Here is a 14212-nt window from a genome sequence, read left to right as displayed (position 1 = left end):
AAGAGAGCCTCTCACAACGGTATCGGCGCTGTCGTAAAAGAGGGACACTTCCTGTAATCTATGAGTGAATATCTGAATTTGTTGGAGGTTATTTTCGCGAGAAAAAAAAAACTGATTGAATATTCGTCTGGGTGTGTAGGCCTATAACTACATGCAAAACTGAATGAAAAATTGTATCGGAAAAAATTCAACAAAATGACGATATAATATATATATATAACTGTGCAATCAATAAAAAAAGCACGATAGTAATATTGGCGGGGAAAATTTCTTGGAAATCGCGCCAAAATGTTATTGAGCTCGCCATGGATTTTTAATAATGGTAACCAATATTTTTCTAATTTAAAAATTTTAAACGAATATACATTGGTTCAAAACGGTATTTTTTCAGTATCTTTTTCAAAATCAAAAAAGAATTTGAAATATTCTATATAAATGATCATCATAAACCTCCGATGTATGGGAACTATATTTTGCGGCGAAGGAATACACTCTCTACCTTTCTCTCCACTGCAAAGTTAACCTGAAACAAACTATAAAAGCGAAAAAACTGTTTTGGAAGTGATAATACCTTAGGACTATGGCTTCTTATCCTGGAATTTTTTTACCTTCACGCAATTCTTTGTAAGAGCTTTTCTGTAGTTATCATATTGTCTTCTGTTTACCATGGATAATAAAATATATATTTTCTTAATGATTCATATAGTCTAAGTGGATTTGATATAGCAGCAAACCATATACAAAGGAACCCTGATTTCATGTTTTTTATATTGTACATACACTACCTTACCGCACCCCAACTCCGGTCATTTCACCATACAGCAATTTCCAACAGATAGAGTTGGGTGGGAAATGAAGGTGCCATTTATAGGTGGTCGCCCCAGGCTTGACAGGTAAAGAACTTGTTTTCTATGTTCTTCCCCTGAAATCGAACCCGTGAACCCTGGCAGTAGCCTTCCTAGTAGAAGACAAGCATCTTACCACTGTACTACTGGGGCATTTTGTACATACAATGGAAAGGCAAATTAATATACAAATAATTTATACAGTGAAACCTCATTTATATGTGTATAAATGTGTAAGTCGAATAATTGAGACCCCCACCAGAGATATAAAATATTATAAAATTCTATGTGTTTAATTGCATCTCCAATTCAGTTATAAAAAAATCCTTTCAATTATACTTGAGAGGGAAAAAATTAAAATCACATTTCATATTAAAGAAATAAAATTTAGCAGAAATGGGTAAAAAAATACCACAAAATTGGGTAAAAAGCTGCAACAAAATCGGGTAAAAAGCTGCAACAAAATCTTTCAGACTCCGGAAAATTTCCTATCTTGGACTCTCGTTTTTTGGCAGTAGATGATTTGCAACCAGCAGCCTGGTCTTTGATTTTGTTTCTCTACTTTATAATAGTTTTCAAAGTTGACAGGGATACCAACTGTTTTGCAAGATCAACATTTTGTCATCAATTTAAATTTGTTGTTGAATTCTTCCAAAATTTCCAGTTTTTTTTTAGAGAAAGCACTCTTCGTTTTTTCGACATTACGGATGGTGAATTTGACACAGCCAGTGAGCAAAGCATCACAACAAAAAAAATTCTATAGGAAATGATCAAAAGTACTCGCTGTGTATGTGTACTGTATGTGTCTCTTATCTGCAGACCTGTACCCTCCAAATGTTTACAATGGACTTTCCTACACTTTGGGGATAACACTGAAAACATTGGGAGAAAAAATTCTGAAAGGACATGGCCGTCAAAACTATTGAAACCTGTTTCTTTGAGGCTTGGCATGCCAGCATATTCTCAGAAACTAGCAGTAAACGAATAACTTGAGCGTCCACTCTAAATGGCCATCAGCCAGTTCACTGACTTTATTCGTATATGCCAACAAATCACCATGAAATTTACGGCTTTTGTGGTGACAATATGCAAGAACTATTGCAGCAACGCATTTTCACTTCATACAAAAATTGTGCGCATTTGATGGATATAAATGTCTTTTCAAATGATTTGGAGTTTGAGTCACAGGGAAAATGTCGAACCATTGAGGTTTTGAGTCGAATAAATGAATTATTTCAACATTAAAATGTATAGGAACCATTTGTGACTGAAGCCAAACATCATATAAACGTGAAAGTGGTATAACTGAGCGATGTATAAACAAGGTTCCACTGTATATATGGGTAAAACAAGTACATATAAATTCCCATTGAAAATACGCACATTGATTGCATGTAATGCTTAAAGTGACTATGCAATACATAATACGTGATTTTAAAATAATCTTCCCCCCCCCTCTATATAATTATTTTGGAGAATTATATACATGTATATATACTTGTAAAATATAGAATTTGAGTAGAGCATAGCATAAAAACTACAGAAGGAGGATATGTAATGTATTCAAGATAATTTCAACCTTCTAAAATTTCTTCAACTGTTTATTTATATATGATATATTGAATGTCCTTTGGTATTATAGGTCAGTGTTTTATTGACCTGGTCTACTAAGCTAAATGAAAACTTCAGAAGTTTTGCAGTTGCTATAATTCAACATTCAGCCTTTCACACATCTAAATACAAATACAAATACAACGCCACAACCGGCAAAATGCCCAATGAGGTGGCTGAGAAAAAGATGCCTATAAAAATATGGATGTCATATATTTCAAAAATACAGCAACCCAATTAAAAATGCAAATAACAAAAATTACAAACAATATATACACAAGATAAAATATTATACAATGCCCATAAAGAATACTTATGGTTGTCTTATGAAAGCTTGTCTGTAATAGATTCACTTATGTTGATTATGTTGATACATCTGATTAAAAAGCTGTTATAGTGAAACGTGTATATAATGGTACTCAATAGAACGGAGAAATTATCATTATATAGGAGTTATCTCTCTCATTATAGATAGAATATATTGGACACTATAAAAAGAGCACAGGGACCAGAGAGTGATATAACTGTATAAGTAATTTTTTAAGCCTTCGTTATATCACACACATCAGAAGACAAAGAGAAAGTGTGGTATACTGAACGCATGATTCCGTTGATGATTTTAATCTAGGTTGTAATGCTTGTTAAATTTTTAAGTAATTCTAATAGAAGATGCAAAATATCAGAATACACATTGTAATGAAGAGGCAATGTGAACAAGGGGTTACTTGTACTATAAAAATATCCTAACACAACTTTGAGAAAATTGCAAAAAGAACCAGATACATAAACATACTGATAAAATATAGAAAGGTTTTCTCTCATTCAGTTCAGTATTTTGAAACTGACATCACTTACTCAAAGGAATAGGATTCACCATCAATGTCTTTCAGTATTTGACAAATTACATGGGCAGTTTCCATTTGGTGTGGTTTTCTGTCTTCAAAAGAATGCAAACCATCTCCACAATCACTCCTGTCAGTCAGGGAATATGGTCCACTAAAAAAAATTTCAACCCCATATAGTAAAACACAATTATTGATAAAAGTCAATGATTTTAGATATCAATATAAGCATTATATATATATATATATTTTATATACATTTCTATATTTTATATATATTCTACGTATTTTAATTATTCAACTATTTTAAAATGAACATCACATTCACAATAATAATGTGATCCTCCCGTATTCCCAAGAGATCTGTATGATCTATCTGTCCAGGGAATTCATTAGTGTTAGTAGACATCTATGCCAAATGTGATGAGCTGGCTGTCCAAAGCTCAACCATTTAAAAAAAAAAAAAAAAAGACATTTGATTTAAATCTTGAAAGCTTCTATGCTTGACTTAAAATGAATTAATTGAAATGTTAAATTTTAAATTATTGTTTAATTTGAAATAATGTGCTAGAAATAAACACTTTGTTACATTTTTATTTTTAACTACTGATCATGAATCTCTCAACTTGCTAATGTTCAGTTAATATAATCCTTTAGTTTTAGTCATTTTGCAAGCTAGAATTTAAAAAATATCAACTATATTTAGGTACTTAAATTCTGCCAATTATCTAGTTTAAAAATTGTAAATGCTAAACCATTCTACTCAAATACTATGACACTTTTAAAATATTTAAAAAAATATTAATTTTGTAGTTTTACACAAAAACTTTTAAAATAGCTAAATTTAATAATTTTGCTGGATCATAAATTACAAAAATGAAAACCGATTCTCATAAAAGATAACCAATAAATTTATGCTACATACACAGCCAAACATGAAAGCTGAAGAACAATGCACTGCTTATACTTACATGAGGTTTAAACCAATGTTGGCACTTCTAAGACCTTCACAGATTCTATCAATCTGTGCTCCACAAAATTGACCATCAAAGTCGGACAAAAAAAGAATTCTTTTTGAGAAGAATTTCTTTCCATTCACAGAGTTTTGTAGCAAATCCATTGCAACAACCAATGCGTTACCCTTGATTACTTGAAGGATGTTAAAAAAAAATTTATAGAATAGCAAGCATTAATTTTAATTTAGGCCACCATATGCAACCTTTTAAGCTGTTTTAATAGAATAATTCAGTACTTTTTATGTATGGTTTGGGGATGTATTTTTGATTAAAAATATGATTTAGAATGTTTCCATACTCAACAAAATCCCACACATCATTCAAACAATCAAGAATAATACAAAAAAGAAGCTCGGGCATAATATTTGAATCAGAATTAAGTGTTAGAATACAGCATTAAACTACTTACATAATATCCATAGTAATCTCCATAGCCTTTAGGCCTTTACGAACAATATCTACTTGATCCTGACAGAAATCAGCATCAAAATTAGAGAAATACAGAAATTTCGAGGATGTGAATTTCTTTTCTTTCATTTGTGTCTGAAGAATATCCATAGACACAACCAGAGCATCAATAACTGGATTTTTTCATGAAGGAAGTTTAGCAAAAATTAAGTTTAAAAAAGTAACAAAAAACATTACAAAGGACAAAAACCTGAAAATTATGCTATTATAATTGAATAAACATAATTATCATGGCAATATGTTTTTCAGATATATAATTTTTAATTGAGTGAGCAGTTTATGACATGATGAGGTATTAGAAATGGAATGACATGAACCATTTTACATAGTGAGAAACATTTTTTCCCCCAACCATTAATTTGATTGCTGCTTCAAGTAATCTGCAAACTCTACGGTTGATGGAATTTTCTCAAATTTCTTTTTTGTAAATCTCGTATTCTATTACATTAAAAACTTGTATCACAACCTGAACCTCAGTAACCTCAAAGATATTGACAAACCAATATAGATAAGAAACACACGGGTCTAGGGCAATTTGTCGCATTCAATTTGTTGCAGCGTCAATTCGTCATGCTACAAACTCGTCGCGGTACAAATTTGTCGCAGGTTCATTTCGATGCAACATATGTCTTTATCTGCCAATGCACAAAACAGTTTCGAACAACTATTTATTTCTATTATTACAAATTAAAACATTTTAGTTAAGACATCAATTCAAGGGCAAACCCTTCACTAGTAGGAAAATCGCAAAGTATACTTATGGTGAAGCGACTAGGGCGGAAGTGACACTCAGCTATGGTCTTCAAGAAACCATGCTCGACCACAGATGTCAGTAGAATCACACAGAGTTCGGCGACGAACCCAAGGCGTCGACGAGGCGGCAGAATCGGATCACGAATGTCGACAGAACCACACTTGGTCTTCACCGATCAAGCAGTAGAAGTCAGATGACGGATATCGTGACAAACCCAGGGTGTTGATGAGGCGATATTATATCACGAACACCGGTAGAACCACATAAGGTATTCAGCAATCAAGTGATGGAGTCCAGTTAACGGATATCTCGACGAACCCAGGGCGTTGACGAATGATGGACATCGGCGTGCTACACGTGGATTTCGGCGTTCAAGCGGTGGAGTCTGATGGTGGACGTCGTGATGAAAGGGTAGCATCAGATTGCAGCGTCATACGAGGAAACTATCAGATCACTGCTATTGACCATGCCAGTCAACGCCAGATCGCAGTCGGCAAGATCTACGAAGGCATTAAGATCGAGAACGGACACCAGCAGACATCCCTGAACGGCATTCTTGGAGAGCAACTGACGGGAACATCGGACCAGCCGAGTTGTTCGGATGATTAGCGATTCTAGCGCTACATGAGACTGAAGGCCGATTTGAAGCATGGACGTGATTATATATAGCTCTCAAATCACTAAGCATGCAAATGAGGAGTAACGCACATGCGCCCCTATCGACATAGGCGTTCCAAGCGGCAAGTTCGGAAACTAGTTTCCCTTTCTTCCTAAAACAGTTCGTGACACGTCGGCACCGAAAACGTCCGTAAGTAACAAGTTTGTTTAGTCGACAGAAAATAATTATAAACATACAGTATATGATAGACATAACACAAACTCAATAATAAAACATAACACATGTACTACCATTACATCAGGGGCAAAGGTCAGGTGAGCGTCAACAAGGCTATGTTACATCGACGCGGTACAAATTTGTCGCAGGCTCATTTCGCCACGGTATAAATTTTTCGCAGACTCATTTTGTTGCTGTATCGTCAATTTGCCACGAAAAATTTGAATTGCTTTAAAATTCATATGTTTGTTGTGATCTTATAAATAGGGTATTTGCTGTAGGTGTAAAAAATGGAACTAATTTTTTCCCCTCATTAATTGGAAAAATGTTCCCCCTTTCCATCTCTGTTTTAATTTTTAACAAATGAAGGAAAGTCTTCAATGAAGTCATCGAGGGACATTGGAACGTACATCAAGATAATAAATTGGGATCCAATAAATTTTTAAAATTTAATTTTCACCATATAAGCCGCATTTCTGTCGGGATTTCCATTTCTCGCAGTGAGGGTCGTTGGGAAGCTCACCCAAATAATAAATTGAAATCAAATAAATTTTGAAAATTTAGTTTCCATCGTATAGGCCGTGCTTCCCGCTTTCTGTAGGGATTTCCATTTCTTGCAGCAAGGGACGTTGGGGGATGCACATGGAGATAATAAAGTGCGATCAATGTGGCCGTCCCAGCACGATTTCCGTAATTCACTATTAAATGTATCCATGCAGAGAATATATCTTTAAGGAATTTTTTATGACAATGTATCTAAGTTTTATGTGTAACAGCTGCGAAAAGTCTTATTTTCAAATTATTTTTTTACAATGCAATGCACATTTCAAATCACTTTGTATTATCACATTGAAATAATATTCAAACACTCCGACCATAGGCGCCAGAAACTGGGGGCTGATGCCATTTGAGCCCCCCCCCACTTCAATAACTCATGAATATACAATGCAATGCACAATTTTGTTTCCTGAGTACGGGTTTGAGTCCCTTATAAACGGAATGAATGGCGATTTTCGCCCCCCCCCTCAATGTTTCCTTCATGTCGGCACCTTTGACTGGCCAAGGATGCCGGAAGTTTTGGAACTTGCCTTGATCTTGAAGTAGGGAATTTTGATTGATTTCTGAATCATTTCTCTGGGTGCTCATACCCATTTCATAAAGTACCTTGAGCACCAACAGCATCTCTGTCTCTGACACCACTGAAATGTCAATCGATTTTTGATTTTTTTACAACTCTAAAGTAACAACTCTCGAGTAAAAAGAATGAAATCAGACTTTTAATTAGCCCATTGTATGTAACTTCATGTACATGACACTCATACGGCTCCAGTCAACAATTAGTAAAAATTTCTTCTTACAATACAAGTGAATTAACATTAACAGACAATGTAAGATCATATTCAGAGGTATATTTCCTGGGTGAGGAGGGGGTATGCGGGCTTTATCCCAAGATGACAAGTTCAAGTGAAAGGGCGTAACCAAAATTAATTAATTGGTGATCAAGAACACGAATTAGAAAGGAAGGAAAAAAGGGTGGCAAGGTTTGAATAGCCCACAGGTGGGAAAACTATAAATCCGCCTCTGATTATAGCCTACATTTATTGGGATAATTTTAATTTTAAAAACGATTCGTATTGTACATATAAACACTCCACAATATCTAAACCTTTATTTATTTTCAGTGCCTTTTTTTTAGTAACATTTTATTTAAACACTTATCTAACGTGAATATCGCAATAAAAAGCCTGATTAATAGAATAACAAGTGATGCTATTTTAAACTATCATCATTTTTTTCTTTTTTTTAACGATACGTAGAAGAAGATTGCAATTTAAATTCAAACAATTTAATTTAAAAAGTACTACATTATTTTTGTCATCCTTATAATCTGTATCTCTATTTTATGATACAACAAAAAACTCAAATAAAGAAAATTAATAATAGGCTAATTCATTTTCAATTGCATTAAAAGTTTTTTCTAATTTCACTTTTAAACACACACGCAAACCAACACATTTCCACGTTTGGTTTTGCAATATTCCATGTTTTTGCCAACAGAAATATGTAGACCAAGCACACCAACCTTGTACCAAAAGCTTAGGCGCTAATGAAAACTATATCAAAATAGTCAAACAAGCCAGATAAAGATATGCGACTGATTATAAACATAAGATTAATGGTTATATCTATGCGACTGACCCATAGTCGTCTTTTTTATTGGTGATTACATGGTATTTGTCTGTGCTCATCCTGTGGGCAATATCAAAATTTCATCGAATCGTCATTCATAAAAAAGCACTGTACATTTCTACCCTTGATCTGCGCCCAACTCCCTTCGCTGTGAGAAATAGAAATCCCAACAAAAGCGGGAAGTGTGACTTATACGGTGAAAATTAAATATTAATTTAATTGAATTATTAATTAAATATTTCAGGTTCTTATGGAGATACTGTAATAGTAAATGTTGATGACTCTCGAAGGAGGGGGTGGGTAGAAACTCTCGAGCCCATGGGGCAGATAGAAATTTACCGTTAAAGATAGGCTCACTGTAATTTAGGGAATATCATACAAACCAAAAATTTTCCACATGATATAGAAATTTTATCACAGCAAAAATCAATTATGTAACATTTCAAATTTTTATAACTGAATCTTCAAATATAATTAAATTTTTATATGCAGTTAAATTTTTTAATGTAATTAATATTGTAATTTTAATTTTGATGGCCTTTCCCCATTGACAAAAAATAATTATTTTCAGTTAACTGCGTGTACACTTTTATTCATGTTTTTATTTCCCGTGTAAGACAAAAACCTACATACAAGCTCGCGTGGAACATGTACAGTGAAGAATCGACGGTTCGACGAATTAACACGATGGCAAACTTGTACAGCTACGGGTTGGAGCTGCGACGAATTTGTACCGCGGCGAATTGACACTGAGACAAATTGGAGCGGCGGAAAATTTGTACCACGACGAATTGACACTGTGACAAATTTGTACCGTGATGAATTGACACTGCAACAAACTTGTACCACGACGAATTGGCACTGTGACAAATTGAGGCGCGGCGAGTTGGGCGCGACGAATTGACCGGCTACGAAAACACACTAATATTTGGGGTATTTTGATGGCAGCTAGTTATATATATGATCTTAATGAGCTCATAGAAGCATTTTACACTTGGGAGTTCTTTTAAACAAATTATTTGGTTTGCTTCAATATTTATAAAAATATACATTGCACGATAGAAATAGACATAGTCATCATGACTACCTGGGATTTGTCAATCCCTGCCCTAGCTAACCAATAAACCCAATTTAAACTCTCCAGCATCAAAATAGGAAGTAAAGCTGAAACAAATCACGTGACCTAAACCAAGAAAAAATTATTTCTGACACTCTGCCCAGATATATTACTGAAGATATATCTTTAATAATACTGGTGCTCTGGTATGTTTGCTGAGTATGATAGATGTCAAAACATATTTTAAAATAAAGAGCAAAATCACACTCCTTGTACTGCTAAACACTTTTACTTTTTTTGCTCTTAGTGAAGTACACACACTACACCATTTTAAGGCATTAATTGCATACACTGCCATCGTTGAAAGCAAAAATAAAAAATGGTGACCCCCCCACAGGAGGTGCAAATTGTTCTGTGGTATAATGAAAAAAACCAGTTGTAACAGCACAAAGGATGTATCAAACTATATTTCATGTCTCCAACCAGGTAAATAAGCACAATTGTAAAAATTGGAGCTCAGGAAATTTTCACACTGTTTTTGCAGTGGAAAGAAACTGTCCCAAAATCAATGTGCTACTTTCACATGATAGGGTGATTAAACCATTTTTTGTGAGAGATCTGTGACAAACATTTACGTAGATATGCTGCAACTTTTGCAACGGTATTGCATTTATGTATGTCGCTGTGAATGACCAAGCAAAGGCACAGGCAGTTGAACAGAATTTAATAAATTTCTTGGACGATTCAAAATACTGAGCAGAAAAAAAAGTCACAGGCATGCCGATGCCCTGCTGTTGAACCGTTGTACCAACTTTTCTGCAGTTCTAACATGGTTTTGTGGAAAGATTGCTATCCCAAGATCCATAAATCTTCTCAGCTACAGATGTTCAGACAAACCCATTAATACCAAGAGTTTATTAATATATAAGTTTTAAATGAATATATTTGAATTTGATATTTTATTAAGTTTTTGCTGAATGTGCACATTTTTAGGCAGGTGTCTCAGATTTTCTGATGAAACAAAAATATATAAAATGTTTTTTTCTTGCAAAAGGATACAATCAGCTGCCACATCTGTACCTTCGATATCATACACAAATCGTAGAAGATCCCATGATGCTGGTCTCAAATCCTGAACAACTTTGATATGGTTATACTCTGTAGAATCAGATGTAGCGAGACTGTTGGCTGTCTCGGTTGATCCTGCTAAAATGAGAGCAATCTCATCCTTCGATTCTGAAAATATCTGAAAAGTTGATGGAGATTGAAAAGTTGAGTGCCAGTTCTAAGACCAACTTAATTTTAATGAAGAATAATGTGAACAGCTATTTTAAAGATATTTTCAGTGAAAAGTTATTGGACAGTGTTTTAGTAAGTGATGTTAAGTTGAAATCATGTATTCCAACCACAGTTGATCAATCGATTTAAAAATGAATAACTGGTTCAAAATCTGGTAAAACATTATGAAATGCACACATAAATTCATAACTAATCCCTACTTCTTTTTTAGAACAGCATCAACCAGTTTTTGCAGTTACATTACCAAAGAATGATTTCATTCCAGCAACAATATCTCACAACCCAGAGAACAATATTGATAAACTTCCATATAAATACTTTTTTTTTCAAATTTTCATAAACTAGTCTTACAAGTTGCCTCACATGTTTTCCAAGACTTAAGTCTGGGCTTTCAGATGATCAATGAAGAATGAAATTTATTCCTGGTGAAACCAGCCTATTGCATTTGAGCCCAAGTGATGTGATGGTAAGATGCTCCTCTACTACTGTGAAGGTTGCTGTCAGGTCCGATCCAGGGGAAGAATATAGATAACAAGATATTTTCCCTAACAAGCTTGAGGCAACCACTGAGAAAGATGGTGCCTTCAATTCCAACTCAACTCTATAATGGCAGTAAATAAACTACTTTGATACGGTCGAAGTTGGTGTATGGTCTATTGCGTTCATGAACATGTGGCATACAGAACCTTTTGTAAAGTTGAATTTTTGCCATCTAGCAATGACCCAAATCAGGATCAGATGATCTTAAATTGACCATCTCACTAAAGTCATATGCAGATATGCATGCCAACATTAGCATGAAGCCTCTCAGTGGCAATGAATGCTGATCTTTACCAAGGGAGCGGACATGAACCACCAGAACACATAATACAGTCGAATCCTATTTTAACTAATACCGTTATAGCAACAAAAAAATCTCATTTTAACGAACGCATTTAAAATACCCCAGATTAGTTTACTTAGGAACAATGCAAATACCTGGAATCACGAAGTGATTTCTTCAGTCTCTTGGAGTTCATTATAATGGGTTTCGATTGTATATAAATAACCCTCACAATATTTTCAATAGTTTTACACTTATGAATCATGCACTTTGACAAAATTGTAAAGTTATGATTGAAGAATGGTAAAAAAAGAAAAGAATCAAATAAGGGGAATGTATCATGATATAACACTCACTTTCCTTTGAAGTATCATGGAGATGAATGTCTTTGCTTTAGTAAGAAGTGATGGCCTATGCTTACATTCGTTATGCATTGTTGGACCAACATCTATAATTATCATGATAGCTTCCTACAGAAAAATAAAAACCACATTATTTAGAACATATATATATATATAAATATATATAGAATATATAACAGCTTGACCAATCCCAGGTCGAAAAGGCAAATGAAAAATTCAAACACTTTATTATATGTGATTATACAGAAATTAGAATCTGATGAGAAAATTTTTGGAATTCATTTAACTTGTCAACCAATATGGAAAGGGGTTATCAACTCCCAGAAAACTGGATTAACTGAGGCACTGGCCAGATCAAAGTCAAAGGGTCACGCATAATGTTCAGTGGCGCAGTGCATGCCAGTTATGGAATTAGTCAAACTGATTTAAAATGTTATAGCAATGACCAAAATTACAAGCATAATTTTTAGATTTACTATAGGCCTATGTACCGAAGTTAAATAGTAAATTAGATTTACCTGTGACTAATACTTTGATTTTCCCTTTTTTTTTGATTGTCTCTATTAACTGAGAATCTTGTTATCCAATACAAATACAAATGCCACAACAGACAAAATGCCCAACAAGGTGGCTAAAAAAGATGCCCTTAAAAAAATATGATGTCGAATATATACCTAAACTATATCAAAAATATAGCACAGCCACACAATAAGAGCAATAAAAAACCAATAATTATGATAAAATTAAATACACGGTTCATAAAAAAAATTATGGTTGTCTTATTATAAGTATGGATAGCCTTTCGATTTATCCCAATATGGACAAAAGCTGACTCTGCCCGTTGCATTTGTTCTGACAGGTTTGGGTGGGGGTGAGAAAACATATTTTTAAGAGAAACAAAGTTATAAAGTATATGGGCTCTTTTTTGCCAAAATAAGAGGGTTTTAAGAGGTGAGATATCTTGTAATTGCCGAAATACAAAGCCTCAAATTGGGCGAGATATCTCATAAATGCAGCTGAAAAGGTTAAACACAGCAAATCAACCAGCACTACATTTTTTGAAAAGAATCATGGATAGTGTGAGGGTTGCAGAACAAATTATGCAAGTTTCCATTATTTCCTGTGCTGAAGTTTTATTTGATATATGAGAATTTTAGATTACAAGCACATTCACGGAGTAAATTTTGCTGGCAAACTAAGTATCACTCTGTACATTTATACTTAAAAATACAGGATACAATAAAAAATTTTCCCACTATGAATGTGAACCAATTGCAATTATTGCACTTTCTAAGTATGCTATTTTTAATGTTCCAAAAATTATGATGAGAAGAAAAACAAACCTTCGATTTGACTAAGACATCTGCCATGACGTAGATATCGAAATATGACAGAAACCTGAGCAAGTTGACCCTAAAAATACAAAGTATGCATAATCAGTGAATATACTCATATATTTACTTTTTACAAATACTAGATGAAAATTCATTTGCGAAATCCATGAAAATTGCAAACCAATTGGGTAGCTCAGTTGCAAGTTTCTTGGTGTGTCATAAGTACATTGAATTGAAGACTAAATTTTTTATCTCTAAAGAAAGTCTACGCTCGAAACTGAAATTAAATGATCATGGAAAATTAATGATTCAGGAATACTAGAAAAAAGCATTTTTAAAAACATTGGATGACTCAGATTCATACTCTAATTATTACTAAATGCTTTCATGCTAATTTGTTCTCATTTGCTTCTACGATATTTTGAATAACTACCGATAACTGAGTTTTAAGAACATCATTGTCAATACTAAATATCACAACTTACTTTTACTTCAAAGATATCATATAGTAACCACCGCAGTTGTTTTGTTTAGCGCGTTCATTTTTGCTGCCACTCAAGAAACTCCAAATAAAAAGTGTTTAGATTTATACTGTGAGTATTGTGACCATACCTCCCGTATTTTTAGGGACAGTCCTGGTTTTTTTCTGTTTTTCTGGCTGTCCCGACGTTTTAGTAAAAATGTCCCGGTTTTACACGTATTTTCTACAAAGCCAACGACTTTTTATCCTTCAAATAACATTAAAATTACCTTCCCAAATTACAACTACAGATGGA

At 33.9% G+C, this 14212-nt stretch overlaps 1 protein-coding gene across 5 annotated transcripts in view; it reads right to left on the bottom strand.

The window, feature by feature from the left end:
• The window catches only part of Ku80 (X-ray repair cross-complementing protein 5 Ku80), a 59516-nt gene extending 45515 nt beyond the window's left edge, over positions 1-14001 (bottom strand). Inside the window, exons 1-6 of one of the 5 annotated variants that reach the window (XM_089253518.1) lie at positions 13922-14001; positions 13446-13515; positions 12097-12210; positions 10678-10864; positions 4724-4895; positions 3312-3452 (exon numbers count right to left, since the gene is read on the bottom strand). In XM_089253518.1, the coding sequence (XP_089109644.1) occupies positions 3312-3452; positions 4724-4895; positions 10678-10864; positions 12097-12210; positions 13446-13472 (641 nt within the window). In that variant the 5' untranslated portion in view covers positions 13473-13515; positions 13922-14001. Of the gene's footprint in view, positions 1-3311; positions 3453-4269; positions 4448-4723; positions 4896-10677; positions 10865-12096; positions 12211-13445; positions 13516-13617 lie in introns of all 5 variants that reach the window. The other 4 variants (XM_089253515.1, XM_089253519.1, XM_089253517.1 and 1 more) reach the window with 4 other exon arrangements.
• Positions 14002-14212: the final 211 nt, after the last annotated feature.

Source organism: Pholcus phalangioides, unplaced genomic scaffold (assembly GCF_987345545.1).
Source record: "Pholcus phalangioides strain wild (caught in Gottingen) unplaced genomic scaffold, Ppha-v1.0 ptg000039l_1, whole genome shotgun sequence".
Classification (NCBI taxonomy): domain Eukaryota; kingdom Metazoa; phylum Arthropoda; class Arachnida; order Araneae; family Pholcidae; genus Pholcus; species Pholcus phalangioides.
The sequence above is the reverse complement of the archived record's forward strand: the minus strand, read 5'-3'. Positions and strand labels throughout refer to the sequence as shown.